Consider the following 26,671-nt stretch of genomic DNA (forward strand, 5'->3'; position numbering starts at 1 on the left):
TGAAAGCTGCTCTCACTTCTGGGTGCTTTGAGGTTGGGCAGGGGCAAAAAGTGTTGCCCTTCATCTTCCTTAGGAGGTGGCTGTGGAGGTCACCAGGGGTTCCCAGTGGACAGATGCTGGACCTAGGAGCAAGTGGAGAGGATGGCAGCACCAAGCTTTATGACCAAGGGCACCAGCTGTACTGCCCGAGGTCGTCTGTGCAGGGACAATGGAGGAGGGGGACCAAGTTGGCAAGGATTGGGAGCCTTGTCCAGAGCTGCATGACCAGCCTCATGCTCGGTCCCCAGACTGGGCTGACCCAGACTAGCCCATGAGGCCAGGGGCCAGGTCCCTGCAGCTGTGGTCTGCATAGCACCCTGCCTTGTCTGAAGTTGCTCCTCAGGCCGTGGGCACCCCCAAACAGACCTGGGCTGTGACAGCATCCTACTGGTTTGTGGATGGCTCTTCCTGGCCTCCCCTGCACCCTCTGTACTGCTCTCCCTTGCCAGCAGAGAGATCAGATGGGTGGGATGTGGCAGAGAGAAGCTGGAGGGAAAATAGGTCCCCTGGAGGGAGGTGCCGTAGGAGGTGCTGCTTAGAGAACACTTCTAGGGCAGCTGTAAAAGAATTGCAGAAGCCGGGCACAGTGCCTGGGCCTGTACTCCCAGCAACCGGGGAGGCTGAGGCAAGAGGATCACAAGTTTGAGGCTAGTCTCAGTAATTTAGTGAGGCTTTCAGCAACTTAGCAACTGTTTCAAAAATAAATAAATAAAATAAGAAAGGCTGGGAATGGGGCTCAGTGGTTAAGTGCCCCTGGGTTCAATCCCTAATAAGACAATAACAACAACAACAAAAAACTATTGCAGAGTTTTGGGGTATCTCCTGAGATTGGTAGGTGCCCCCAGGCAGAGGCAATTGGACCTCACCAGCCATATTGGGCTTCCGGGGGAAGGGGTCTTGAAGACCAGGGGGAAGCCAGGACTGGACCACTGCCAGCAACAGGGTTTAAGGAGACCATGTTGGAGTGAGAAAGGTGTTCGGCTCCTGCCAGATACAAAGGTGGGAAGCCCCATGGAGTGAGTCTGCGGGAGGGAGCAGCCCAGGCGGGTGTACCCAGGGGCAGGACCTACTCAGGGTGGCTCCGCTCTGAGCTGTTGCCTCTGGGCCTGCTGGAGGCATGAGGCTGGGCCAGAGTGGGGGCCCAGGGCAGAGGGGCCAGAGATGGCAGGACCCAGGCAGCCCTCCAGTGGGCATGCCAGAGTACTGGACCCAAAGACACTTCCCTTGGCCAGCCCCTACCCAGGCCTCCCCTCTCCAGTGGCATGCTGACCTCACTCCACAAGCAGCACAGGAGCAGTGGCATGCTGACCCTGGACATCTGGGATGGCCTATCCCGTAGGACGGCCAGAGGCAAGTCCCCAAAGCCACATGATGCCAGAGTGACAGGCATGGAGGGCTCACAGGAACCATGGGTGGGCCTGCAGCTGGAGAGCCCTGGGAAGGGAGCTGGGCTGCTGAGGCCTTTCTGACCCCATTGGGAGCTGCCCATCCTTTGCAGCAAACCATCCCTTTGCCAATGGAAAAAGGGGTCCCTGTCCTTTACCATTTTAGCCCCTGCCAGACCTGAGAGCACTGATGTGCGTGGTGGGTGGGAAACTGGATGTGTGTGTGCTGGTGTGGCTCTGGTCCCTGCGGTCCGCCCCCGCCTCGCCTGGGTGCAAGGTGCACCCTGTGGCCCTGGAGGTGACCAGGCCTGCATCCACGTCTCCTGAGTCAAGTGGGCTGTGTTTGAGACCATCTTCTGGCTGCACCAGGGTCACACGACCAGGCTGGAGAACATGGACTCTCGAGGCTCCTCGGGTAACATAGGGGTCTGGTCACCTGCATAGGGAGAGACCACCAGCAGCTGGCAAGGAGGGTTGGTGGGCAGAGGGATGGCCACCCCACAGGAGCTATGGTCCTGGCTAGCATCTTGGGGAGGCTCCTGGTCAGGCTCCCTTGCCAGGACCCTCACCCACTTCGTGATGGGGGTACCGACGAACTTCAGCTTTTCTTGGGGAGAATATAAGACGTTTATCTTTTATTTTAAAAATAAAATGTGGGCTGGGGATGTAGCTCTGTTGGCAGAGTGCTTTCCTCGAATGCACAAGGCCCTGGGTTCAATCCCCAGCACCACAGAAAATAAATAAATAAAATAAAATGTCCTCTTGGTCTCAGGCACCCTGGCTCCAAGGAAGCTGCAATACTAGCGTGGGGGCTATGACTGCCCCCGGGGTGTCCAGACAGGACCCCAGGGTGTCACCCTCTCACGCAGCCCCAGCCTGCCAGGCAGGTGAGAAAGCAGAGACTGGTGTGGTGGTGGGGATGGCAGCCAGGTGCCAGGGGCTGGCACTTCTTGCTCCAGTGGCCATCTGTCCTGGAGGTCCAGACTGGGGCTCCCCTGGAAAGACAGCAGGACTAAGGGGGTCCTGGGGCTTGTGGGGTGCTGGACCATCAGGAAAACACTCATGGCTGCTGCTGCCTTAAAACCTAAGCCGGCTTGTTTAATTCTCTGTGTATACTCCTCTTTATTAGTGGATAAATATTAGAAAATCATCTCTCAGAAGGTGCGGTCAGGGACGAGCTGGGCTTGCCCAGCCGACTGGGGGCAGGCCCTCCCGGGGGCCCTGGAGTGGTCTGCAGGGTAAGGCTGTCCCGCCATGGTTCATACACCAGTGTGTAGCTCTCTGCCCTCTTGACAGTGAACTTGTAGGTGCGGTTGGGCAGCAGGTTGTGGACATCAAAGGTGCAGGTGGCCACAGGGATGATGCCACACTGCGTGCATTCCTGCTGTGTCCGTGGCTCCAGCAGCTTGAAGCGCAGCTCAAACTGCTCTGGCACCGCTGGCTGGATGGTGACAAACCAGCGCAGGCTGACCCAGTCCTGGTGGGCCACTGACTCCTTTCGGTCGAACATGACTGGCATCTTGGTGCTCAGCATGAGCCGGATGTGTGGAATCTTTGTGGCCCCAATGTCGGATACCAGGCGGTGCTTGATGTGCAGGCGCCCTGGCACCATCGTGGCCAGGAAGTTGTCCATGACAGCCGACAAGTCTGCCAGCCGCTGCTCCACAAGCCCCCAGCCAGCCAGGAAGGGCCGCGGGTCTGGGGACTCGAGCAAGGCATCCAGCTCTGCACGGCCACGGTCCAGCTGCTCCAGTAGGTCTCCCAGCAGCAGCAACTGGATCTTGGTCTGTGCTGTGCCCACCTTCTTCATGCGCTGGAACTTCCAGGGGTCAATGAGCTGGAACATGGTGTTGGGAAGCACCAGTGGGTTCTGGTCACCCAGGGCCAGGTGCTTGGGGAGGACTTCAATGTAGTAGGAGCACTTCTTGAGCAACTGCATGCGGGCATGGTGGCGCTTGAGCAGATGGGGGCTCAGGTCTGAGGTCAGGAACTCACGAAGCACATTGCGGTGCTCCATATAGGTCCTCCATGCTTCTGGCTCCAGCAGCTGCTGATCCTCCCCCTCTTCCACCTCCTCCGTGTCCAGGAAGGACTGTGGACTGTCCAGCCTCATCTTGTCTAGGCCCAGGCCCGTGACCTTGAAGTTCATGGTCTGGAGCTGGGGGTAAGGGCTGGCATGAGCTGCAACAGTCAGGCTGGCTTAGCCGCCCACCCAGGCCCTCTGTCCTCTGCCCTCTGCCCTCTGCCCCACACTGGGCTTCTGCCCTTCCCAGGGGCACAGCTTTTTGAGAAAAGGCTATCTCAAGGGCCTGACAGGAAGTCTGTGTAGCTGGACAAAAGTGGACGTTGGGGGCAGAAAACCTCTTACCAAGGGGGCAGTTAGTTGTCCTTTGAAGTGAAGAGTCAAGTCAGGGCTGAGAGAGTAGGCTGGGGTCAGAATGCCCAGGTGAAACCCCTGCCACCGACCAGCTGTGGGTCTGGTATGAGCTCAGCTCCTCATCTGACACAGGGAGAGTGCCCTAGGGCTGTAGAGAGGACTCAGTGACCCTGAGCAGTCCATGACTCTCTCTAGGGGCATTTGTGGTGCATCCTCACCTACTGGTTCTCCCTGAGGTTGCAGAGCAGAGGAGCAGGTCTCAACGAGCAGAGTGCTCTGAGGAATCAGCACTGAATTAGTCCTAGTACTGAGTCTTCCCGTACGGAGGCTGGTGGCACAGAAAAAGACCCACAAAAGGATAGGTCCTGTCACCAGCTTTCACAGATGGGAAGCCTGAGGCTAGAAATCTTGGTAGTTTAGTCTCCTTCCAGGTCTTAAAAAATTTATTTATTTATTTTGAGATGGGGTCTCATTATGTTGCCCAGGTTGGCCTTGAACTCCTGGGCTTAAAGTATCCTCCTGCCTCAGCCTCCCCAGTAGCTGGAACTACGGGTACTGCTCCTGGCTGCTTCCATGATCTGAACCATCAGCCCCAGAGTCTGCCCTCTGCTCCTCCCAGCTCAGGTTCCAGCTCTGTGTTGGTGGGGCTGGTGTACCCCATGGCTGGGTGCTGCCACAGGCTGGCCCTGCTGCCAAAGCTCTCTGGAGAAGAGGCCAATATCCCTGGCTACCCTCAGCTCCCAGCAACCCCTGAGCTGGGCCAGTGGCTTCAGCTGGCATCCCTGATGTCATAGCCTTCTGGAGTGAATGGATTACCTAGGAGCCAACTGACCCAAGGCCATACAGGTCTGTGGTCAGAGTGTGACCCGAGACAGCCTCAGTCCTTAAAGGCCTACCTTGCTCTTCCTGGAGCAAAAGAGCCAGAACAGACCCCTGGAGACACAGGGAGGGTTTCTGGGGTGAGATGCAAGCTGAGATCAGGACCCCAGGAGTCCTGGCTAGAACCCTGCTCTTGCTGCAGGCCAGCACACCTCACCACCTCCGTGCACAGCAGCCTCCCAGCTGGAAGGCTGCATAGGGCTGCCCATGAACTCTAGGAAGGGGCATCCCCAGACCTATCCTTCCCTACCATCCTGACCCCATTACGCCCCTGGCCACAGGCCACTTCCCTTAAACAGACTACCGGCACTCCAGGCATCTCCACCCTTGCGCACTCCCCTCGCCTCCCGGCCCCCGTGCCCACCTCCCGAGTCCCTGCACCTACCCCTCGTTTCCCAGAGCCCTCAGCCCTCCTCTCCAAGTGCCGCTGCCTCCCCAGCCTGCGCCTGGCTTCCCGGCTGAGCGAAGCCCTGCTGCCGACTGTCAAAGCCCTCCGCGCCGCCTCGGCCCCGCCCGCCAGCGGGTTGCCATAGGGACTGCAGGTCATTGTGACACCCCGCGCGACGGGATGCCTGCGACGGGACGTGAGGGTTGAGCGTAGACGCCGCGGGCGAGGGTGTTCAGCGCCCAGCGGACGGACGGAGAGCAGCGGCCCTCAGCCCCGCCCCGTGCGCAACGAAAGCCAGGCTTGGCGCGGGGTGCCCAACGCAACGCGGAGCCTGAGGCCTACCGCCTTCAGCTCGTGTCACTGCTCACTGCCCTCGGGGGGATCAGCACTGGCACCTGCGGACCCTTTGTGGTACGGGGAAGGGCACCTGCAGGAGGTCCCAGCCCTAGCACCGCCCTGGGGGTCTCCGAGGAATTCGGTCGAGGTGACCAGGAATTGGTGACGGGGTCACTTTAGCCAGCCGTCAGCAGGGCCAGGGGTGACCACTTCTCCCACGCAGGCTGCCTCTCCACAGGGTTTGCCCAAGCTTAGGCCATGTCTGGTCTGGATAAATGGGGTCTCCATTTAGCTCTAGGGAAGGTCTCAGGTCCCCATCCCATCCATACACCCTACACCCCCCACCTCCCCCACCTCCCCCCTCTAGCCTTCAGACCTGTGGGATCACCACCCATCCCCCTATTGCTGGGAAGACAGCCTGGGGTTTTTCTGGCAATGGTCTCAGACACCCAAAGGTGCACTTCGCCACTTCCTGCCCCCACATAGGAGCAACCCCTTCCAGGATAAGACTTTGTCCCCGACTCCTCTTAGCCTGTTCTGTGGCCACAGCCCTTCAGCTCCAGCTGACGCTGTTTTCTGGGGGTAGCTTTTCTGTCCATTGGTTTGCTGTGCCCTCCCAGCCTAAGGATGGAAGCCCAGGAACTGACTGGACAGGGGTGGTGGGTGCTGATTCTGTCCTTGCCAGGACACTAAAGAAGTCGGAGCAGGGGTCATTGTTGATTTAGAGATTCAAGGGAGATCTAGATTATTTGAAGAAAAGGCACTGCCAGAGCGGGGTGACTGCCTCTGGGAAGGGGAAGTGGGTGAAAATCAGCAGGAGGAAGACCTTCTAACCCCAGGCCTGCAGCTCTCCCCTAGAGGAGGAATGTGGGGACAGAACCCCCTCCTCTTCAGGCATGTCCTGATTTCTGCCCTCTCCTTGTCCCCCCCTCTTTTAAAATATTTTTTAGCTTTAGGTGGACACAGTATTTTATTTTATTTTTATGTGGTGCTGAGGATGGAACCCAGTGCCTCACACAGGCTAGGCAAGTGCTCTACCACTGAGCTATAACCCCAGCTCTCCAAAAACGCTTTTTGCTATTCCTAATTTCCCATCTAAATTTTTCCCTAATTTCCCATCTACTTTTTAATCAGCTTTTCATTTGAGATATGTGGATTGAGATATGTGGTTAGTAGGGACTAACAAATCCCACATACATGTACCCAGTGTCCACAGAAGGAGACCTGTTGGAAAGCTGTAGCACAGGATCACACTGGGACACTGATATTGACCAACACAGGGAGATCCACCAAAGGAACTCCTTTGTGACTCACCCACCCTTCCTTAGCCCGTGCAACCACTAACTATGATTGTGTCATTTTAAGAATGCTGTATAGGGGCTGGGGTTGAAACTCAGTGGCAGAGTCTTGCCTAGCACACACACAAGGCCCTGGACTGAGTCACAGTGCCTGCAGCCTTTGGGGTTAGCCTCTGAGGTTCAGCGTAGTTCCTGACTGTTCCGACTATCCTGTGCACTAACAGTTGCTCTGTCTCATTGCTGAGTGGTGTTCCGTGGCCGGGATGGCCCAGTTTGCTTACAGTCTTGTCTGACCTTGGGTGGGCAGTGAGCTGATGCTGGTGGAAAGTTTCCCTGGGAGCAGTGAGGTTCCACTCCTGGGGAAGGGGGAGCACACCCCAACCATAAAGACCCTTGAAGCTGTGCCCTCTGGATATGGATGGAACTCTGAGCTGCTGCAGCCAGCCTCAGCCAGACACCCAGGATGCTGCCCCTCACACCAGCACACTGATGATGAGCAGCTTTTGCCCCCTCCAGGGACCTCCACCCTCGAGGGCAGCAGGGCAGGAGCTCCAGCCTTTCTCTTGTGGCACTTGCAGGGCGTGGCAGGGAAGTGCCGCTCCCTCCCGCTGGGCCTGCAGAGCACTTGACTAGGGCCGGCGCCTGCCGTGGCACAGCCCACTCAATCGCCTGGAGCTTGTCCTCTGCTGCAGCCCCGCCCAGCTGCTCTCAGCACAACTGGACATCACAGAGGTCCTCGGGAGGGGCTACGGGTGCTGCCCCACCAGTCATTTATCCAATCTAGGAAGCAGGCGGGGAGCTGTGTGCCTTGTTTAGGGACCCTCTGGAGTGACCCTGTCTGTCACCCTATACCAGGTGCCAGCTAGGGACCTGCGCAGGAAGTCCGCCCAGCGGTCCCACAGGCCCTTCCAGTTTCTCCTTCGCACTCTGATGGCTTGGCACTCGGCCTCCTCTGCTGGGAGGCCCTCGGCCGGGTGTGCTGACCCTAGGGCTGCCCCATGCACCTCCAGCGTCAGCCGAGCCCGACGCCCCCCAGGGGCGCGGAGCCCTTCCTCAGGAAGCGTCTGGCCTTCCTGTCGTTCTGGGACAAGATCTGGAGGCGGGTGAGCCAGAGGACAGCATCCCCGGGCCCCAGGGCCCTGACGCCGCCGTCGCCGGCCCAGAGCCGTAGCCCCCCGCCAGCCCAGCGACCGAGCCCCCGGCCAGCCCAGCGCCCTAGCCCGCCGCCGGCTCAGCGACCGAGTCCCCCACAGAGCCCTGAGTTGCGCTCTGCGCCCCCCGCGCAGCTCTTTCATGCGCTCTACGACTTCACCGCCCGGTGCGCGGAGGAGCTGAGCGTCACTCGCGGGGACAGGCTCTACGCCCTCAAGGAGGAGGGCGACTATATCTTCGCCCGCAGGCTCTCCAGCCCGCCCAGCACCGGGCTGGTGCCCATCAACTACGTTGCCAAAGCCACCCCTGAGATGCTCTCAGACCAACCGTGAGTACTTGGGCCTGAGCCCCAGAGTCTGTATAGGTCTGGGGAGTGGAGTAAGACAGGATTTTAAGTGGGAATGTATGCATGTTCTCTGACCCTCCATGAGGTGCCTGTTGCACCAGGATGAGCAGGCAGGTGAGCTGGCCACTGTGAAACAGATTAACCGCACTTCTTAGAGGGAAGCACAGGAGTAGCAGGTCCAGGTGATGGACAACAGGTCAGGTGCTGAGCATGGCAGCACTCCAAGACCCTGCCCTCATGCAGGGATCCACTTCACGAGTGTTTACTGAGTGGCCCCTGCTTAGAGGGAAGGGCTTGGGCTCTGATATGTGCCAGTTGATTCAGGCCTCACACTATTCCAGGAGCTCTTCGGAGGGCTTCAGGTTCCAGGTGTCCATGCAGGGACCCCTGGTACTGTAAGGGCACTATACCACCTGTTCACATTCTCCAAACCACCCAAGCGGGGTCCAGACATGCCCTGGCTTGTTTAGGAAGAAGGTGCAAGGGGGAATGGATGAATTCCTGGGGTCCCCAGGGCTGGTACAGACCACCAGTGGCAAGTGGCCAGTGTGGATACCTGGTTGTTTGCACAACACTCTGGGATTTGGAGGGCAGTTGCTCTCCTGGTTGGGTCCTCAGAGAAGCCCAGGCTGAGGGTTCACTGGGCTGCATGCAGAGACTAAGCACTCCTGTGTGCCAGCTCCAAACAGGGCCTATGTGATGGACACAGTGCTGTGGCGTCAAGTATTGGACCCAGGTCCTAGGGTGTGGTTCCTGTCTGCCTTTCCCCTAAATGCAGTTGGTCAGCCCAGATTTTGTGGCTATTGCAGTCGCCATTATCAAGATGTGGCAAGCTCTGGCCCAGTCTGGGGATCCTGGGAGGTTTAGATACTTCCTTCAGCACCAGCAGGTGGGGAGGGTCTTTCATCAGGCACATGCTGGGATGAACAGGTGGAGAACTGGTGGGAAGCAGGTCCTGCTGGGCCTTGGGCAGCTTCCCCTGCTCCTAGGCTCAGCTAGTCTGAGCCCTGGGCCTGGTCTCTGCAAACCAAGTTGTGTCAGCAACCTCCAGCCTTCTGGGGGGCCCTTAGTGTTCAGCCTCCTGGGAGATTTCATGTGACAGGTGAAGCTAGAGTCACAGGAAGGTGCCTGATGAGGGGCTCCAGCCCTCACCCATGCCAAGGAGGCAGGTCCCAGGTCTCCCTGTTCTGAAGGGAGAGGGTTCACAGTCAGTGGATATGGAAGACAGATCCTGTGAACAGCTCCTGGAGGCTGCTGGCACGGCAGGCAGGCAGGGAAGGGCGCCTGGTGGGCAGGGCTGCTCTTGGGGAGAGCTAATGATTGCCTGAGCCTGGAGATGAAAGGCCTGACCACACTTGTGGCATCATTACTCTAGCACCTGGCTCCGTGTCCCAGAGAGACCTTTACCTCTCAGGGTGCACAGGGGAGTCCCAACTGCATTTGCAAGGGTCCTGACGCAGGCTCCTGGAGAAGGCTGGGGACATGTTGGGGAGACCCCCTTTCTCCTGGCCCCCACATCCTTCTGTTCTGGAAAGGAATGCCAGAGGCCTTCACCCACAGAAGGTCTTGCTGGCCTGCTGGTGGACCTCCAAGGCAGGGGCTGTATTCAGGAAGCATTCAGTAGAGCCAGCCAGTCTTGTGGGCTGTACCTTTGGCTTCTCAAATGAGTTTGTGGTCTTCTCAGAGCCTGCTGCATGGCCAGTCTCAGGAGGGTCCAGCCCAAATTCCAGCCTTGTCCTTGATTCTGTGCCCTTCCCTCTGACTTCAGCCCAGCCCCTTGCCCTGGCCAAGCCAGTTCCCTCACCCATGGCTCCCCAGGGTAGGGGTGCAGGCTCCTCTGGTCCCATGTGGGCTGCTCTGAGTCGCACTACGGGTCCTCCAGGATCCCTTCTGACCCTACTCTCTGGGTGGTCTCAGAGCTGGCCCCCATGCCCCTGGCTCACTGTGCTTCCTGCATCTGGGTGAATGAGATCCCGTGCTCACAGGACTGTTCCCACGTGGCTGTGCCCCCACGGGGCAGGGCAGCATGCTTCTCTTGGCTGGGTCCCTGGAAGGTCCCAGAAGTAGGAGGTCGAGGTGGGAAGCTGAGCCAGGTGTGGATCCCCACCTGGACCCTGGACAGCAGAGACACCCAATGGGGAGGAGGGCTGGGAGCTACTTCTCCCTCCCAAGGATGTCACTGGCTCCCAGGAATGAGGGGACCACACGGCGTGACTTAAACGACTTAGGAGATGGCCCCTGACCTCTAAACTCAAGTTTGTGGACTCCTGTGTCTAGAAATCTGAGGAGTGGGCTGGGATTGTAGCTCAGTAGTAGAGCACTCACCTAGCATGTGTGAGGCACCACATATAAATTAAAGTCCACCAACAACCCAAATAAATGAATAAATAAATAAATCGAGGAGTGGGTGCCGGGGAGCCCCTGTCCCCTGGTGTTCACAGAGGCCCAAACACCTACCTGGCTCAGAGGGGAGCGTTCTACGGACAGAGGTCAGGTAGCTCTGGGCCACCTTCCCTGGGCAGGACCTCGAGAGTGCAAGATACTGTGAGCTTCTCCTAAATCCCTCACTGGTTGTCTCTCCCGACCTGCACAACCTAGCTCACGTCACCTGCTCTAGGAGCTCCCAGTCCCCATTAAGCCACCTCCCATGGCACCATGCCCCGTCAGATGGCACCCAGGGTCGTCTCCGGTCATACTGGCAGCTCAGAGGGTGCTACTGGGGCAGTTTGTTGGGGACCTGTTCCTGTGAACCCCCAGAGGGGATCATCAAAGTTTCAAGTTTGGTGTGTTCAGCCTGTGGCCAGGGCTGATGGTTAGCCTGTGGCAGGGACTAGTGGTCACTTGATGGGCAGGGAATTGGAGGTCATTTGTAGCAGAGTTAACTGAGAGCTAGTGGTCCAGGTGAGTGAACAGTCTCTCCTGTGGGAGTCAGTGTTCAGTTCACCTGTGGTGGCTGAGTCAGCCCCGTGCCAGCCTTAGTGGTCCCCTTTCCAGCTCTGAGGACTCTTGAGGTCAAGCAGGGGACAGGGGCTGGTGGAGACCCTGATTTGGGACCCCAGATTGGGCCCTGGTTGTACCTTGTCCCCAAGAGATGTCAGGACAACTGTGGCCTGAGGCCTGGCTGGGGTCACACAGTGTTGGACTTGCAGTGACCTTGCCTACTGCTTGCAGCTGGTACTTCTGCGAGATCAACAGGACCCAGGCCCAGCAACTGCTCTTGTCCCCTGCTAACGCTCCAGGGGCCTTCCTCATCCGGCCCAGCGAGAGCAGCCTTGGAGACTACTCACTGTCAGGTACAAAGGCCGTGCCTCATGGCTGTCCCACAGTGGGGTGCTGCTCAGCCCCATCAGCTAGCACCTTGGAGCTGGGGTGGCGGGTCCCCAGGCAGTACCAGCCTCTTTACCCATGCCTGGAGAATGTCTGTGTCCTCCCCTCCCTCTTTCCCTTCCTCCTCCCTCCCTTCACTTAATCATGGACTCCTTCATCCAATAAGAACCTATCAAGCACTTGCTCTGTGCCTCCAGAGCTCCACACTGCCTCTGCCCTGCAGCTGCCACACCCACCCCTGCACCCAGGGCTGGCCACCTCAGGAACCCCGGACTGGTGTGAGCCAGGCCACAGGAGAGGTTGAGGTGGGGACACCTGCAGCAGAGTCCCCAGTGTCCATCTCTGTCTCCCAGTCCGGGCCCAGGCCAAAGTCTGCCACTACCGCATCAGTACAGCCCCGGGAGGCAGCCTCTACCTGCAGGAGGGCCAGCTCTTCCCCAGCCTGCAGTCTCTGCTCGCCTACTACAAGGCCAACTGGAAGCTGATCCAGAACCCACTGCTGCAGCCCTGCGTGCCCCAGGTGGGCCTCACTGGAGCCTGTTCCTGGGAGCCACCAGGACTCAGTCTCAGAGTCGCTCAGCCAGTTCCTGGGCCTGCCCCACCTGGGGGCAGTGAGAGCCCAGTGGCTTCTGTGCCCTCCACTTGGGGTGGCACTCTGGCTGTTGGAGGAAAGATGTGGGGGATCACTGTGGGGGGTATGGGTGCACCCCATTCTGCAGGGCAGGAGGCAGTGGCAGTGACCAGTCGAGGAAGGCACCCACAGCTGTCCCAGGCCCTGAAGGCAGAAGTGTTGGGAGGACGTGCTAGCCCTCCCCTGGGGCTGCATCCTGGAACTGCACCAGAGCTGTGCTCCAGGGCAAGGGCAGAGCCCTCTGGTTTCTCTGGTCTCATAACGACAGCCCGGTCAGGAGCAGTAATGAATGTCTGTGGACGGATGTCCGGCCGGCTCAGGAGAAGGTGCCACTTAGGTCCCCACAGCAATTAGCTCCTGCATCTCAGGGCCAGTCTTACCAAAGGCCAGCGTGGGTTTCCCTGTGTTCTAGTCCAGGCCTGGGGCGAATGAGTCTAGGAGAAAAGAGATGCCCAAGACCTGATGTGGGGGCTCTGTGCAGGACAAACCAGGAGGCAGGGCCCTGCCAGAAGCCCACCCTGCCCAGCCCTCCTGTCCACCTTGCCAGGGGAGTGGCTGGCAGGGCACTGAGCTGCCTTCCCTGCAGAGGCCCCCAGCACAGGACAAGTGGGAGCGACCTCGCTCAGAATTCGTCCTTGGGAAGAAGCTGGGTGAAGGCTACTTCGGGCAAGTGTGGGAAGGCCTGTGGCGGGGCTCTGTGCCCGTGGCAGTCAAGACCATTAAGTCAGGTGAGGCCCCCGTCTGAAGCCAGCCTGGGGCGGCAGTGGGGGTGGCATGGGTGGTCCTGGTGCAGTGTCCTCTCCTGCAGCCAACGTGAAGATGGCTGACCTGGCCCAGGAGATCGAGGCGCTGAAGACCCTGAGGCACGAGCGGCTCATCCGGCTGTACGCGGTGTGCTCCGATGGAGAGCCTGTGTACATCGTCACGGAGCTCATGTGCAAGGGCAGTCTGCAGTCCTATCTGGGCAGTGAGTACTGCCCTGCCATGCTGGCCATATCCTTCTGGTTGAGTGTGGATGATGCCCTCCCCTCTGCATGGAGGCTGTCCCTGGGGCCCTGGGTGGCAGGCCATTGGTGGTGGGCCAGGCCTCTTTATTGAACATGTGTGGCCCAGGCTGCAGACACCAGTTCTGGTTGGGTCTCTGGCCAGCAGGGAGTCTGGAGCCAGGATCTGGGCTGGGGCTGGGCTTTGCTGAGGGACAATCAGAGACGTGTGTTTCTGAGGCTGGGCCTGGAGTCTACCGGGAGCAGGGGTCCCATATGGGTTACCAGCTCTGTATAAGGTCTATGGACCCAGCCCAGCCCCTGGGCACCCCATCCTCCTCTCTGAGTCTCCTCTACCCTGGAGTCTCAGGGTTTTGACTCAGTGGCCAAGAAACAGCTTGCATCGAGCAGTCACATGGAGGCACAGGACCTGCTCTTCCTGTCCTGCTCACTGCCCACTTTGGCATTACTGGGCTGTTCTCATGCCATCTTAGAGAACAGGAGACTGAGGCTCGGAAAGGTCAAGAGGCTTGAGCAGGCATCTGCCTGCCTGACTCTCATGGGGCCCGTTCTCTAGCCTTTGGTCCCTGAGCTGCTTTCCCTTTGCAGGCCCCGAGGGCCAGGCCCTGAGCCTGCCGCTCTTGCTGAGCTTCGCCTGCCAGGTGGCCGAGGGCATGGGCTACCTGGAGGAGCAGCGTGTGGTCCACCGGGACCTGGCTGCCAGGAACGTGCTCGTGGGCAATGACCTCACTTGCAAGGTGGCTGACTTTGGCCTGGCCCGGCTGCTCAAGGTCAGTGGGCATTCTGGACTCCTGAGCCGACGGGCAAGGAGGGCACTTCTGCGCCTGCCCCACCACTGGCCTCCTCTCACTCCCCAGGATGATGTCTACTCCCCAAGCAGTGGCTTCAAGATCCCTGTCAAATGGACGGCACCTGAGGCCGCCAACTACCGTGTCTTCACCCAGAAGTCAGACATCTGGTCCTTTGGCATCTTGCTCTACGAGATCTTCACCTACGGCCAGTGTCCCTATGAAGGTGTGCAGCCTACCCAAAGAGAGCCAAGGCCTCTTCTGGAAGAAGTTTGATCTGAGGGAGGAGGCTCATCCGGCCCTGGGAGGGCTGAGCCCTGGAGGGCACCTGGCTTCAGCCTGTGCTCTGAGGGCTGGAGGGGCTGGTGGAGGGCAGGCTGCTAGGCTGGGCAAGGTCTCCACAGCGAACCCAGACAGAATCAAGGTAGCTCCCACTCCATATCCACCCCCCTCCCCAGGAATGTCTAACCAGGAGACACTGCAGCGGATCAGCCGAGGATACCGGCTGCCGTGCCCAGCCGCCTGCCCAGCGGAGGTCTACACACTCATGTTGAGGTGCTGGAAGGACAGCCCTGAGGAGCGGCCCACTTTTGCCATGCTGTGGGAGAAGCTGGGCACCATGCACAGGCGCCTCCACCTGGCCCTCTTGTGACCAGGGTCTGGCCATGGGTGGTGGCCAGGGCCAATGCTCTCTGCAGGGTGACCCCAGGTCAAGGCTGCACAGCTGGGAACCACACCAGCCACTCCAGCTGTGGGCCTCCTGTGCTGACACGTAGGGACCTGGACACCTGCAGATGGAGCTCAGCCACCCACCCCCACCCAGATGGCGGAGTGTCCTTTGCCTGGTGTGGCCTGTGTGCTTGGTGTCTCCAGGACAGAGGAAGCACAGAGTAGAGCCTCAGAGACACTGGGTGGAGAGGCCGCAGCTGGCCTTGTGCGGGTCCTCCTTGACCCCCTCCCAGGGTGAAGGAGGGAAGATTCCCCCACGTCCCACTGTGAGTTTAAGTGGCCAGTGCTGGGGCCCCCAGGCAGACCCAATGGCACATGTGTGCACATAGGGCTGGCACTGTCTCCTGCCCCCTGTAGGCACTGGCAAACCTGGCACATGTGGCTACACCCAGTAAAGATGTTCTGATGGACTCAGACATGGGCATGGATGTGTTACACGCTGACCCCCAAGCCCAGAATCAGGCGCTGCAGCTGAAGGAGGTCCATCCTGCTAACAAAGGTGGAAGAGAGAGCAGAACCCCCAGGACACCCTGGTGCCCCAAGTGAGCAGCCACAGAGTGAACTCTGTGGATGTTGGCAGGAACTGACAGGCTGTAGGTGTCAGTCACAGCCCTGCTCTGGGCTGGAGCAGAGCCAGTGGGCTGGGCTTGAGGTGGGAAGTCTCAGGACCCAGGAGGACAGGCTGGGTTGCTGGTGGACAGCATGAGACTGTTTCTAGGGCAAGCGACCTGTTCCCAGGATGGGCCGTGGGTGGAGGCGGGGTGGGCGGGGTGGGGCAGGTGCTGTGTGTGTGCTAGCTGCCAGCTGCCAGCCCACTCCAGGGAAGACCAAATCCCAGATGGGCATACTCTTGTCGGGGGTGGGATTCTTTGGGAACGAGGAGCTGGGCAGGGCCGTGTGGCTGGCCCTTGGCTACCCCACACCACAGGATACCAGGGGTGGCACACAGAGGCTGGGGGTTTCATCCAGGGTCTCCTAAGATCACCCTCTGTCCCTGGGAGCCCAGGTTTGCAGCTGTGCCCCTAAGGCTGTAGGGACAGAAAGACAGCTTCAGCTCACCATCTCCTAGAGGGACGGAGCTCAGGCTCAGCTCTGAGGCTGGTTTGCTCATTATCACTGATCACAGGCCATGCCCATGTGCTGGCATAGGAGGGAGCTGGGAACAGGAACCCCTCTGTGCGAAGTGACCACCCCCTAGGCAAAGCAGTGGCTCCGCAGGGCTGGCACAGTTGGCCTCCTGGAGGGAGGCAGAGTGGTCCCAGGGGACCAAGGGCAGGGCAGCACGTGCAGAGGAGAGCCCTGGAGGCTTGTCATCCTGGGGACGCAGCTGAGCCTGGCTGTGCTGGGTGGAAAGGGGAGATCTAGGTGCCTCGGAGACCACACTGGGTTCCAGCCCTGTGGGTGGCAGCAACAGAGGGGTTTGGGCTGAGCCCTTTTGGGGCCCCCACTCCTGACCTCTGGGCCATACTTCTGCCTGGGCCTGCAGCTCCCACCCCCTCCACCCCAGGAGGGTGGGGCACTGGGCTAGAGAGGCCAGGCCCTGAGCCAAAGTCTCAGGCACCTCCCCAGCACATAGTCAGGGTGGCCTGGGCTCTGGGGTGGCTCAGCCTGTTTCTGGAGTTTGGGGATCTGGGCTGGCACTTGTTCTGGGATGGGAGGCCTCTGCAGGAGGCCATCCCACAGAGGCAGGTTTGTTTGTGGCCTGGGCACATTCCTGGGTGTCCTGTCAGCCATGGGTTGGGCAGGTTGACCCTTCTGGGTCCCCAGCAGGGACTGGGGATTCCTGCTTCCTGGTAAATCTTGGAATCACCCACACATTTGTCCAAGGACTCGCAGAGGCTTCCGGACACACCTCAGATCCCAGGCTTGAGGGCACTGGAGCAGGCAGGGGCAGAGGCCGGTGTGCAAAATCTGTGTTCCCCGGGCCAGCCGGACACCCAGCTGGCCTGACCCCTGGCCAGCCGGACACCCAGACACGCCTCCCCTTGACGTCCTTCCCATCCTCGTCTGACCTCTGACTTCAGTCCTCTGCAGCCCCTTCCTCACCTTGGAGAAAAGTGAGCTGGGCTGCCTGAGCTGTCCATGAACCTGCCAAATAATCCACATTCCTCCTGTTTGTCTCAGATGAAGTGGGGTGGAAGTGCCATTATTTCTCTTAAAAAAATCTATGTCTAAAGGCTGAAGTGTAGCTCAGAGCACTTGCCTGGCACAGGTGAGGTCCTGGCCTTGATGAAAAGTTCCCATCAGCTCAGCCCGTGATGCCCCGGTCACTCCTCACAGACTTGGTGACTTCCTCTCCCCACTCCCTCCTGCCCCCTTCACAGCGTCCTCCGAACCCCTTTTTGGGAGGTACTCCTGGAGGAGTCTGCAGGGTCCGCAGGTTAGGAAGACGGTCTGGGTCACCCTGGGGGGAGGGAGCAGGGGCAGAGTGTCAGCCTCACTGCGGGGCCGGGTGGGGGGCTGGGTGGTGGGAGGCTGAGGGGTCACAGGCAGGCTGCTAGGAAGGGGGGGGTGAGGCCAGGCAGGGTTGGGGGGGTGCAGAGAGGGAAGAGGGTTCCCTGGCAATGAGGTGCTTCCAGGCCGCAGCTCATGGTCTTTGGACGCCCCCATGTGTCCTTGTCGGGAAGGGCACAGTGCCTGCTTCCTCAGCGGAGGGTCTAGGGTTGCACCCTCCTGGTCCCTTGGCCCTTCAGGTCCCCATCCCCTGTTGGTCTCCCAGCTGCCTGAGCCCTGGCCCAGCCTTCCTCTCCAGGGTGGCTCTGCAGGACGGACTCTCTGTCCTCACAGGGCGGGCCAGAGCTGCCGGCACCCCCACTGACTGTATGGACACCCAGGCCTGCTGCTCTTGGCCCACAAGCCTCACCCCTGGGCCCCTCCCCGCCGGCGGCCTCTTCCTTGAGTCCACCTCAGTCCCCTCTTGCTTCCTCCCAAGGGTGACCCAGACTGTGGGGGCTGCCCACGGAGGTGCCCCCTGCAGCTCCCTGCGTTAGTCTGTGGTGAAGAGGCAGCTGGCCACCTCCAGCGATCTGCCCACCTCCAGCAATCTGCCCACAGCCCTCACTGATGCCTTCTCTGGCCCCCTCCTACTGCCCCTGGGACCCAGGACTCACCCCCAAAGGTCCCTGGCTCTGCTGACACCTGCATGAGATGTCCTGGTCCATGGGTGGCTCCGCCTCCCTCCCATGTGGCTGCTGGGCCAGCAGGTGGGCATGTGAGACGGGTGGGGCTCCAGGGTGGAGCCTGGGAGAGGCCAGCCCCAGTGGGTGCGGTGTGGCTGGCCTGTCTGGTGATGAGGAAGTGAGTGGGGTTGGCCTGTCAGGGACAGCTTTCTGCCCTTCCCAGCTCACAGCCCTGTCCTGCTACTGTGCCTGCTATGGTGTCCCGGGACCAGGTCCACCTAGGCCCCAAGTATGTGGGCCTCTGGGACTTTGAGGCCCGGACAGATGAGGAGCTGAGCTTCCGGCAGGGGGACGTCTTCCACGTGACCAGGAAGGAGGAGCAGTGGTGGTGGGCCACCCTGCTGGACTCTGCAGGTGCAGCCCTTGCTGAGGGCTATGTGCCCTGCAACTACCTGGCAGAGGAGGAGGCCGGGGAGTCTGAGCCGTGAGTGTCCCTGGGCTGTGAGGGCTCGTGGCAGGGCAGGCAGATGTGTGCAAGAGTGGGCAGGGCACTGGGGGCCTGGGGTAACTGGGAGTGTGAAAGACCCTGGCTCTGTCCTTCCTGCATCCTATGATGGGCCGTGCGTCCAGATGGGCCCTGTCTCTGGACCCTCCTGTCCTGGCACTTGGGAGAGCTGGGGGGGTGTGGCTCTGTGATATTTGGAGACCATGCTTCCCTAGGATACCCCACATCCACTCTCTGGTCATGGGAACTGCTCTGCTGGACCTGGAGAGGACAGAAGGGTCCAGGGTGGGCTTTTGGGGGACTGGTAACCAGTGGCAAAGTCTATGAGGGAGTCCAGGGCTCTGGGTGTGAAGTCTGCTCACTTTCCCGACAGCCGGAACCAGACATGCAGCCTAGTTATGGGAGCAGGAAAGCACCTCGGCACACCCATTGGCCTGCCAGGGCCAGGTATGGGAATGCGTCTGTGAGGTGTCCCCTCCCAGCAGCCACGCTGGCTGTCCCTGTTCCCACCACAGTTGGGTGCCCAGGAGGCTTTGATGGATTACAGGGCAGCTGAGGTGGGTACGTCCACAGTACCGTGGCTTCTGGGGTGCACTGGGGCCCCCTCCCTGAGCAGGGCCAGGCCAGAAGTCTCCATTGGCAGGGCTGATGGGGACATGTGGTCAAACAGAGACCCCAGCTGGATCCACTCACCTTGGGAAATCACCTTAAAGGCCACTTGGACCTGGTCTTTCCAGCGCCCTTCAAAGACCTCCCTAACAGGACAGGTCCCTGCTGCCTGTGTTTTTGAGAGCCCAACTCTCCTCGGCACCCACATTGAGCACCTACTGCATGCAGAAGATTGGGAGTATGCCTAGGGAGATGCAAAGCAGTGCATCGAGCTGCAAGTGGGTCATCTCAGAGGCAGAGGGTGTGAGACGTGAAGGGTTGTAGGGTCCAGGTGGCCAGCACACAGGTTCAGTAGCCCTTAGGCCCAGGACCCAGCACGCATGAGGTGTGCAGAAGAGGCAAGGTGGGCAGAGGGTAAGCACTGAGGAGATAAAGTTTCATAGCAAATGAGGGGTCGACCCCTCGGGGCTCTGGGCCAGGGGTGTCCTCAGGGTGGGCCATGGCTCTTGAGGGAGTCAGTGTCGCCCAGGGAAGGGCAGAGGTCACCTGGGAACTCTGAGGGCCCCACCCTGCAGTCCACAGTCCAGGGCTTGTCCATGCCCTCATGCTGAGAACCAGTATGTGCTGTGGGAGGGTACATGTGAGCAAAGCTACAGCCGTGTCAGTGTGTCTGCTTGTGTGTGCTTATGTGTGCATGAATGTGCAAGTGCATCTATGCACACGTGAGCTGAGCGCACACACGCTGTCGCATGTGTGTGCGCCCTGGTGCACTGTGAGCACACTGTGGTCACGTGTGCACGTGTGTGAGTGCAATGTAAATGTTGTGCACATGAGTGTGTGTGCTCAAGTGCTGTGTGTGCCTGGGAGCCCTGCTGCTCAGCTGAATTCCTAAGGCTGGGGCTGTGCCTCTGTGTGCTAGTCCTGCAGCAGAAGGACCACAAGCCTACTGGGCGTTCTGACCACAGACAGGGCCTTGGGGCAGGATGGGAAGTGCCTACCCTTCTCCTGCCTGGGTCATTGGTATCCAGAACCAGCTACTGGGGACTGTGTGGGTAGAGGCCTCTGCAGGGTCCGGGCAGCATGGGAGGGCAGCTTGTTCAGGGCTGGGATACGGGGTGGGTGGGGTTGGGTCAGCTGAGACACAGGCTGTCTCCTCCCCTGCAGGTGGTTCTTTGGCCAAATCTCCCGCTCAGAGGCCGTGCACCAGCTACAGGCGGAGGGCAACCCCACCGGTGCCTTCCTGATCCGGGTCAGCGGGAAGCTGGGAGCAGACTACGTTCTCTCTGGTACAGCCTTCCTAGCCCTCCACTCGCCTGTGCCTGCTTGCCAGGGCTCCTTGGCTCTAGGCCCTCCTGGCCATACACACCCAGCTGCCCTTCGACTTCGAGGTGTGGGACATCTGGTGCTCACCCAGGCAGCTCCGAGCCTCTCCACCTGCCTCCTTTGGGGCAGAAGCCAGAGTGACTCTCACGGATGGGAGAAAGCTCTCTTGAGGGCCTTTCCTGCTGGCCTTGCCTGTGGCCGTCCACTGTTGGGAGCATTGACCCACAGGTGTCCGGCTCTGCAGGGGTGTGTGGGGAGCAGATTAGCCTCCGCTGGCTCTGGAATCTTAGTGGGGCTGGGAGTGTGGGCAGCCATCATCCAGGCAGAGTTGGGAGGTCATCCTGGGGCAGGGCCCAAGGAGGGTGAGTGCTGTCCAGCAGCGACCGTTAGACCCTAGGCCCTTGGAGCAGGTGGGGTGGGGAGCACGCAGGGTGGGGACAGGCTGATGGCTTCCTCTGTCCTGCCACCCAGTGCGGGACGCTCAGGTCGTGCGGCACTACAGGATCTGGCGGCGCTCTGGCCGGCTACACTTGAACGAGGCAGTGTCCTTTCCCAGTCTGCCTGAGCTCCTGGACTACCACAAGGCCCAGAGCCTGTCCCATGGCCTGCGGCTGACCATGCCCTGCTGTAAGGTAGGCCCCTGTACTTCCATGGTGTGGTGGCTCAGGGCCAGGCAAGGTACAGTGCAGAGCACGGGTAGAGTGGGACCAGGAGATGCCCCCCTCTCCTGGTCACTTTTATAACCTGACCCACCAGAGGTCAGCTGAGCTCCTGCTGGGTCCTGGCTCTGGGAAGCCAGGGAAGAAGGGTCACCTTGGCCACTGGCCTCAGGAGAGTCACTGGTGGGGGCAAGAGAGAGACATGTGCATGGGCCACTCAGACTCCTGAGCTGCCCCAAGGTTAAGGATAGACCAAGGCTCTTCCTGAGTGCAAGCCAGTGGCAGGGCCAGTGTCCCCTCCCTTCCTGTGCCTCCTGCCTGTCCCTCCAGCACGAGTCGGAGCCCCTGCCCCACTGGGCCAACTGGGAGAGGCCAAGGGAGGAGTTCACGCTCTGCCGGAAGCTGGGCGCTGGCTATTTTGGGGAGGTCTTTGAAGGGCTCTGGAAAGACCAGGTCCGAGTGGCCATCAAGGTGATTTCCCGAGGTGAGTGGATCCAGCTGGGGGCTCTGTTTACCACATGTCCCCATCAGTCCTGCCAATGGAGACTTCTAGCCTCGCCCTGCTCAGGGAGGGGGCCCCAGTGTACCAGCTGGGGGTACCTGCAGCATGCCCGAGGGGTGCCACCTGTGTCCTCACCTGAACACACTGACCACAAAACAGAAGGCTGAATTCTCAAGGTAATGGAAAGCCACTCAAAGGCATGACTGGAAATCTGAAAAGGCCCACCTGAAATCTGCCACAGTCCGTTTGGACCCCACCCTGAGGAATCAGGGCCTGACCCAGGAGGACCTGGGAGTGTCCAGCTCTGAGGCTCTGGCTCAGGCAGGGAGGGACGGAAGCAGACGGGGCCCCCAAGGCCTGGGGTGCTCGGGGCCTGACTGTGGAAGTCGGTGTTTCCTGAGCGACCCTGCGGGGGCTGGGTCTCTTGCTGGGAACCTCTGTGAGGGATGTGCCACCAAGGCTGTGCGTCCCCAGACAACCTCCTGCACCAGAACACCTTCCAGCGGGAGATCCGGGCCCTGAAGCAGCTGCGGCACAGGCACATCCTGGCGCTGTACGCCGTGGCGTCCCTAGGGGACCCCGTCTACATCATCACGGAGCTCATGCCCAAGGGGAGCCTGCTGCAGCTGCTACGGGGTGAGTGGGCAGGATCCTGGGCCCTCTTTTCCCTGCATGAGAGTGACCCGGGCTTGCTGGAGGCCCTGGGCAGCAGGTGAGAAGTGACCCCAGCCAGACACCCAGGGAGCTCTAAGACACACATCATTGTTTTCTGGTTTAAGAAATGACCCAAGAGGGGCAGGGACTATGGCTCAGAGGTAGAGCACTTGCCTAGCCCGTGCGAGGCCCTGGGTTCGATCCTCAGCACCACATAGAAATAAATAAAGATATGTGTCCACCTATAAGTAAAAAATAAATATTAAAAAAAGAGAAATAACCCAAGACACAACAAATCTACCATGTGCTCCTGGTGAAAGTTTCACTAAGTACAGACAAGAAAAGCCGTGTCAACCGAGGCCATTTCACAGAACACCTGGCACAGCTGGCAGCCCTCACAGAGACCTGCTTCAGTCCCCAGCTCGTCTCTCCTCCTGGACTGTGGTCCCTCCTGCTGGTGTTTCAATGTGCACATGCACTAATGTGCCCCCCATGAACGCATGTGTGCACACCGACCCTGCATTCTTACACACATGCACATGTACATGCATGGACATGCCCACGCGCTTACACGCGTGCACACCCACAGCCAACCCATCATACACGTGTATGCAAGAGGACGTGCCCACACAGGGACACGCATCTTGCTTTCCCAGGTCATTGTCAAAAAGCTCCTGTTTCCTTCAACACAAAAGCCAAGCCAAATGCTGGCCACTAAGATGGCCTAACTGGACAATGAGGTGGGAGGAGACTCCCCAGGGTAGGGTGCCACCCAGCCATGTGCACCTGGGGTGGATATGTCTAAACGCCACAACTCTGAGACACCCAGGCCTGCAATCTCGTAGCCCACATTCTCAGGCAGGAAGTGACCACTGCAGGTGGTCTCCGTGGGATCCAGTGTTCTTCAGAAACAGTCTGGAGTGTGGGGAGCCCTGCTCCTCCGCCTGGAGGAGCTGAGGCAGAGCTGGGCTGCCATGGTCTCCGCCTCTGGAAAGGCTGCCCACAGCTACACTGTCAACCAGGCCAGCTGCCCTTGGCTCCAGCTGAGGAGCAGCAGCTGCAGAGCCTCACAGGTAGCAGGTGAGGACTGACCTTGGCCTCCTGTTGCCCCACAGACTCTGATAAGCAAGCCCTGCCCATCTCGGAGCTGGTGGACCTTGCATCGCAGGTGGCGGAGGGCATGTGCTACTTGGAGTCACAGAACTATGTTCATCGGGACCTGGCTGCCAGGAACATCCTCGTGGGGGAGAACAATATCTGCAAAGTGGGGGATTTTGGGCTGGCCAGGCTCATCAAGGTAGGGCCCTCAGTGGGCAAGGCCCAGGGTAGGGACCTCCTTTCCCATGGGAACCCAGAATGGGCAAGACGAGTTGGTTACCAATGCTGTGACCACAACTGGCAGGGGTTCTGTCCACGCAGCATGGCCTTAAATCAGAGCTTCTCACACTCGGGGTCTGAGCCCTCTGGTCTAGCAGCAGTGGCCACCAGTGGCTCAGACAGTGGTCAACACAGTGTGCTGTTGACTTGCCCACCCAGACCTCAGCTCCTACGCCTGTGTGCTGTGGGGAGATGGTGCAGGCAGTCCTCCACGGCCCACCCTACCCTGTCTGATTGCAGGAGGACATCTACCTCTCCCATGACCACAGCATCCCCTACAAGTGGACAGCCCCTGAGGCACTCTCCCTAGGTCATTATTCCATCAAATCTGATGTCTGGTCCTTCGGGGTCCTCCTCCATGAGATCTTCAGCAGGGGTCAGACACCTTACCCAGGTACTGGCCCCAGTGTTCCTGAATGGGCTGGTCCTGAGTGGCCAGCGGGGGTGGCGGGAGGTGCTTCCTTGATAGCCTCATCTGGAACACCACACCTGAGCATTCAGGAATGTCCATCCCTGTGCCTGGGGCCACTTCCTGGAGTCACTGTCCAGGGGGTGGTCGTTAGAGGCAGACTATGCTGGAAAACGTCCAGGACACAGTGGTGGTCATGCTTCAGAGAAGGCTTCTGGGGAGGGGCGGCAGGCCACGGGGTGTGGCTTCCAGGTGGGGGAGGGTGGGCACTGGCCTCCTGGTTATTCAGCTCCTTTTGTCCCACTGGCAACAGGCATGTCCAACCACGAAGCCTTCCTGAGGGTGGACGCTGGCTACCGCATGTCTTGCCCCCTGGAGTGCCCACCTCCCGTGTACGGGCTGATGTGCTCCTGCTGGAGCAGGGACCCAGAGCAGAGGCCTTGCTTCCAAGCCCTGTGGGAGAGACTCTCTGGCTTCACCAGGTACGAGAACCCACTCTGAGATGCCTTGGGGGCTGCCTGGCCAGGTCCTGGCTGTCCTGGACCTCAACTGAGAAGAAGTGTGGTCCTTTAGTTTACTGACATGATGGTGGGCACAGCAAACAGCACGTGGGGACCTGAGGAAGCAGCAGAGCAGCCACATGACTCTGACAAGCAGCAGGCTGCAGGCCTGGCCAAATGCCTTCACTGGCCGTGTCCCCAGCCCCAGCCTCCAACGTGGTCCTTTGGCCACAGATGAACATACCCAAGACCTCTCAAGAAGAGCATCCTTTTGCCTTTGAAAGTTTTCTATGCCATCTCCTCTAAAATCTTAGTTGTCGTCTTAAACAGACTTCAGGGAAGTAACCATGGACACAAGAAAACTGAGATGAAGCCTAAGAAGTCTTTTCCCCAGAAAAGCAGCACAGAGCTTTATCCAGTCTGGGCAATTGGAACCTCTCATTTTTGACAAAAACACAATTTGGCTAAAAATACGGGTGGAGAAAACCCACCATATTTGTCTCTGGGTCACTGATGGTCTGAAGGGAGAGCCTGGTGCGGCCTCCCAGATATGAGTGGCACTGCCCCTCTAAGGGCGTCCCCACGCTGGTCTATAAAACCCCTGGGGGGAGTTCTACCCAGATTGCTTGGAGAAAGTGAGTGTTCATATAAGTATCCCCAAACTCAGAAACACAGCAATGATTCTCTTTTTTGTACCAAGGATGGAACCCGGGGGTGCTTAACCACTGAACCACATCCCCTGCTTTTCTATTTCTTTCGTTAAGTTGCTTACGGCCTCACTAAGTTGCTGAGTGAGTCTGAGGCTGGCTTTGAAGTCGTGATCATCTTGTCTCCACTCAGTGGTCAAGTGTCCCTCGGTTCAATCCCCAGTACCCCCCAAAAACAAAGCAACAACAAAAACCCACCGGTCACCCTATACCCAACACCTGGGTGGCTCCCCTGCAGAACACCAGCACACCGGTGACAGGGAGACGCATGCGCTGGAGCTCCCACTTGGTGTTGGGGCCTCAAGAGATGTGGAGCACTTGAGTGCAAGGGGTCTGTCTGCAGGTGCAGCAGCTGTACTGAGGACGACGTAACGCGCTGGGAACTGGCGTCCCTCCAGTGGAGGCTGGTGGGTGTGGTTCAGTTACTTCCTGGTTTCCCTGAGAATCTAGGGTTTCTGAGTTTGAAATCATGGTTTATAGTAGTTGAAACCATTAGAAATAACAAGGAAACAAGACAAGTATGATGCTCTTTGATTGGCTGAGAGAGGTAGCGATCAGCCTGTCCTAAAGCAGAGGAACTGGTTGTCACAGGGGTATTTAAAACATACAGCATGCATGGAAACAGACCCTCCCCTCCTGTAACCAAAGCTCACTGTCAGCCTCAGGGGTGACCGCATAGAGGTGCACTGGAGCTGGCTCTGTGAAAGGCCCTTTGTTATGCCTTGGTGACTGGCCAGGAGACAGGACTTTGCTTAAACACAGCTTCTTGGGCTTCACTGTTTTTTACTAGGTCTTTGATTACTGAAAAGCATCTTCTCATGATCAAGAGGGCCAAGTATGTAAACTTCTAAGTTTGTCTTTAAAAAATCTTTTGTGAATTTGATTAAATCAATTACCAAACCTTTTGGCATGACTGACAACATCTAAAACCAAAGTTTAAATTAAGTCCCTTTGATCTTGAACTTTGACCTTGAGTTTCCAGAATGCCCACTGGACATAGCCAGAAGTGGAGGTGGTGTACACCAGCAACCCAGGAGGCTGAGACAGGAGGACTGCAAGTTCAGGGGTAGCCTCAGCAACACAGTGAGGCCCTCACTCTGAATAAAATATAAAAAAAGGGCTGGAGATGTTGCTCAGTGGTTAAGCGCCCCCCACCCTGGGTTCAATTCCTGGTACCAAAAAAATAAATAAATAAAAATAAAAAGGGCTGGGGATATGGCTCAGTGGTGGAATGCCCTGGGTTCAATCCCCAGTGTACAGAGGGGTGAGAAAGTCATCTCAGCTTACACAGGAGAAATCAGGTTCATCAGGCTCATTTGAGCCCTTCCCTGGGCTGTATTTACAGTAGTCTGTGCTGCAGTTGGTGCTGATGAGTGCTGCAGAAACCTGCTGTCATGTCAGCACGTTGTTGCCATAGAGATAACCACACTTCCTTGTCAACTGCATGACTGATGCAATCAACTCATCAGATCCCTGACCATGGCTTTCTTAAGTTCCTTCACATTCACTGATATCATAAGGAAAGCATTTGCAATCAGCTTCGGTCCAAATACTTCTCCTTCAAGGTCCCACGGAGACTGACAGGTGCTCTGGGACAAGCTTCTGGCAGTGTCAGGGGGACAAAGGAC

At 58.8% G+C, this 26,671-nt stretch overlaps 3 protein-coding genes and 1 pseudogene across 5 annotated transcripts; 3 read left to right on the forward strand and 1 right to left on the reverse strand.

Annotated features, from left to right (window-relative positions):
- Positions 1-2,517: 2,517 nt before the first annotated feature.
- Positions 2,518-16,614, reverse strand: FNDC11 (fibronectin type III domain containing 11). The gene is given in 3 exon segments (XM_081290746.1): positions 2,518-2,628; positions 2,631-3,582; positions 16,532-16,614. Coding segments are annotated over 2 exon segments (993 nt in total). The 5' UTR covers positions 3,574-3,582; positions 16,532-16,614; the 3' UTR covers positions 2,518-2,578.
- On the forward strand, positions 7,503-14,875 carry SRMS (src-related kinase lacking C-terminal regulatory tyrosine and N-terminal myristylation sites). Its single transcript, XM_081292775.1, has 8 exons — positions 7,503-8,182; positions 11,372-11,493; positions 11,881-12,047; positions 12,745-12,886; positions 12,967-13,125; positions 13,751-13,932; positions 14,020-14,176; positions 14,409-14,875. The coding sequence occupies exons 1-8, from the start codon at positions 7,701-7,703 to the stop codon at positions 14,600-14,602; spliced, it is 1,605 nt and encodes a 534-aa protein (XP_081148901.1). The 5' UTR covers positions 7,503-7,700; the 3' UTR covers positions 14,603-14,875.
- Positions 16,615-18,052: 1,438 nt separating the features above from the next.
- Positions 18,053-20,851, forward strand: LOC308647402 (protein-tyrosine kinase 6-like; annotated as a pseudogene). The gene is made up of 2 exons: positions 18,053-18,282; positions 20,707-20,851. The product of its transcript is annotated as a protein-tyrosine kinase 6-like (transcript).
- Positions 20,348-26,396, forward strand: LOC308647020 (protein-tyrosine kinase 6-like). 2 transcript variants are annotated; one of them, XM_081290743.1, is made up of 7 exons: positions 20,348-20,481; positions 20,707-20,867; positions 21,225-21,378; positions 21,871-22,032; positions 23,166-23,347; positions 23,668-23,821; positions 24,150-26,396. In XM_081290743.1, the coding sequence occupies exons 2-7, from the start codon at positions 20,853-20,855 to the stop codon at positions 24,335-24,337; spliced, it is 855 nt and encodes a 284-aa protein (XP_081146869.1). In that variant the 5' UTR covers positions 20,348-20,481; positions 20,707-20,852; the 3' UTR covers positions 24,338-26,396. The 2 variants fall into 2 exon arrangements, with proteins under 2 accessions (XP_081146869.1, XP_081146870.1); XM_081290744.1 differs by having other exon boundaries at positions 20,352-20,463.
- Positions 26,397-26,671: the final 275 nt, after the last annotated feature.

This window comes from Spermophilus citellus, assembly GCF_964194105.1.
Source record: "Spermophilus citellus genome assembly, chromosome: 4".
In the NCBI taxonomy this organism is placed as follows: domain Eukaryota; kingdom Metazoa; phylum Chordata; class Mammalia; order Rodentia; family Sciuridae; genus Spermophilus; species Spermophilus citellus.

Bases quoted from the DNA above. Each gene is read 5' to 3' on its own strand.
- SRMS (XM_081292775.1), top strand. From the start codon at position 7,701: ATGCACCTCCAGCGTCAGCCGAGCCCGACGCCCCCCAGGGGCGCGGAG. The intron at 11,494-11,880 runs GTACAAAGGCCG...TCTGTCTCCCAG, and splicing joins TGGAGACTACTCACTGTCAG to TCCGGGCCCAGGCCAAAGTC. The intron at 14,177-14,408 runs GTGTGCAGCCTA...CCCCCTCCCCAG, and splicing joins CGGCCAGTGTCCCTATGAAG to GAATGTCTAACCAGGAGACA.
- LOC308647020 (XM_081290743.1), top strand. The intron at 22,033-23,165 runs GTGAGTGGGCAG...GTTGCCCCACAG, and splicing joins CCTGCTGCAGCTGCTACGGG to ACTCTGATAAGCAAGCCCTG. The intron at 23,822-24,149 runs GTACTGGCCCCA...CACTGGCAACAG, and splicing joins GGGTCAGACACCTTACCCAG to GCATGTCCAACCACGAAGCC.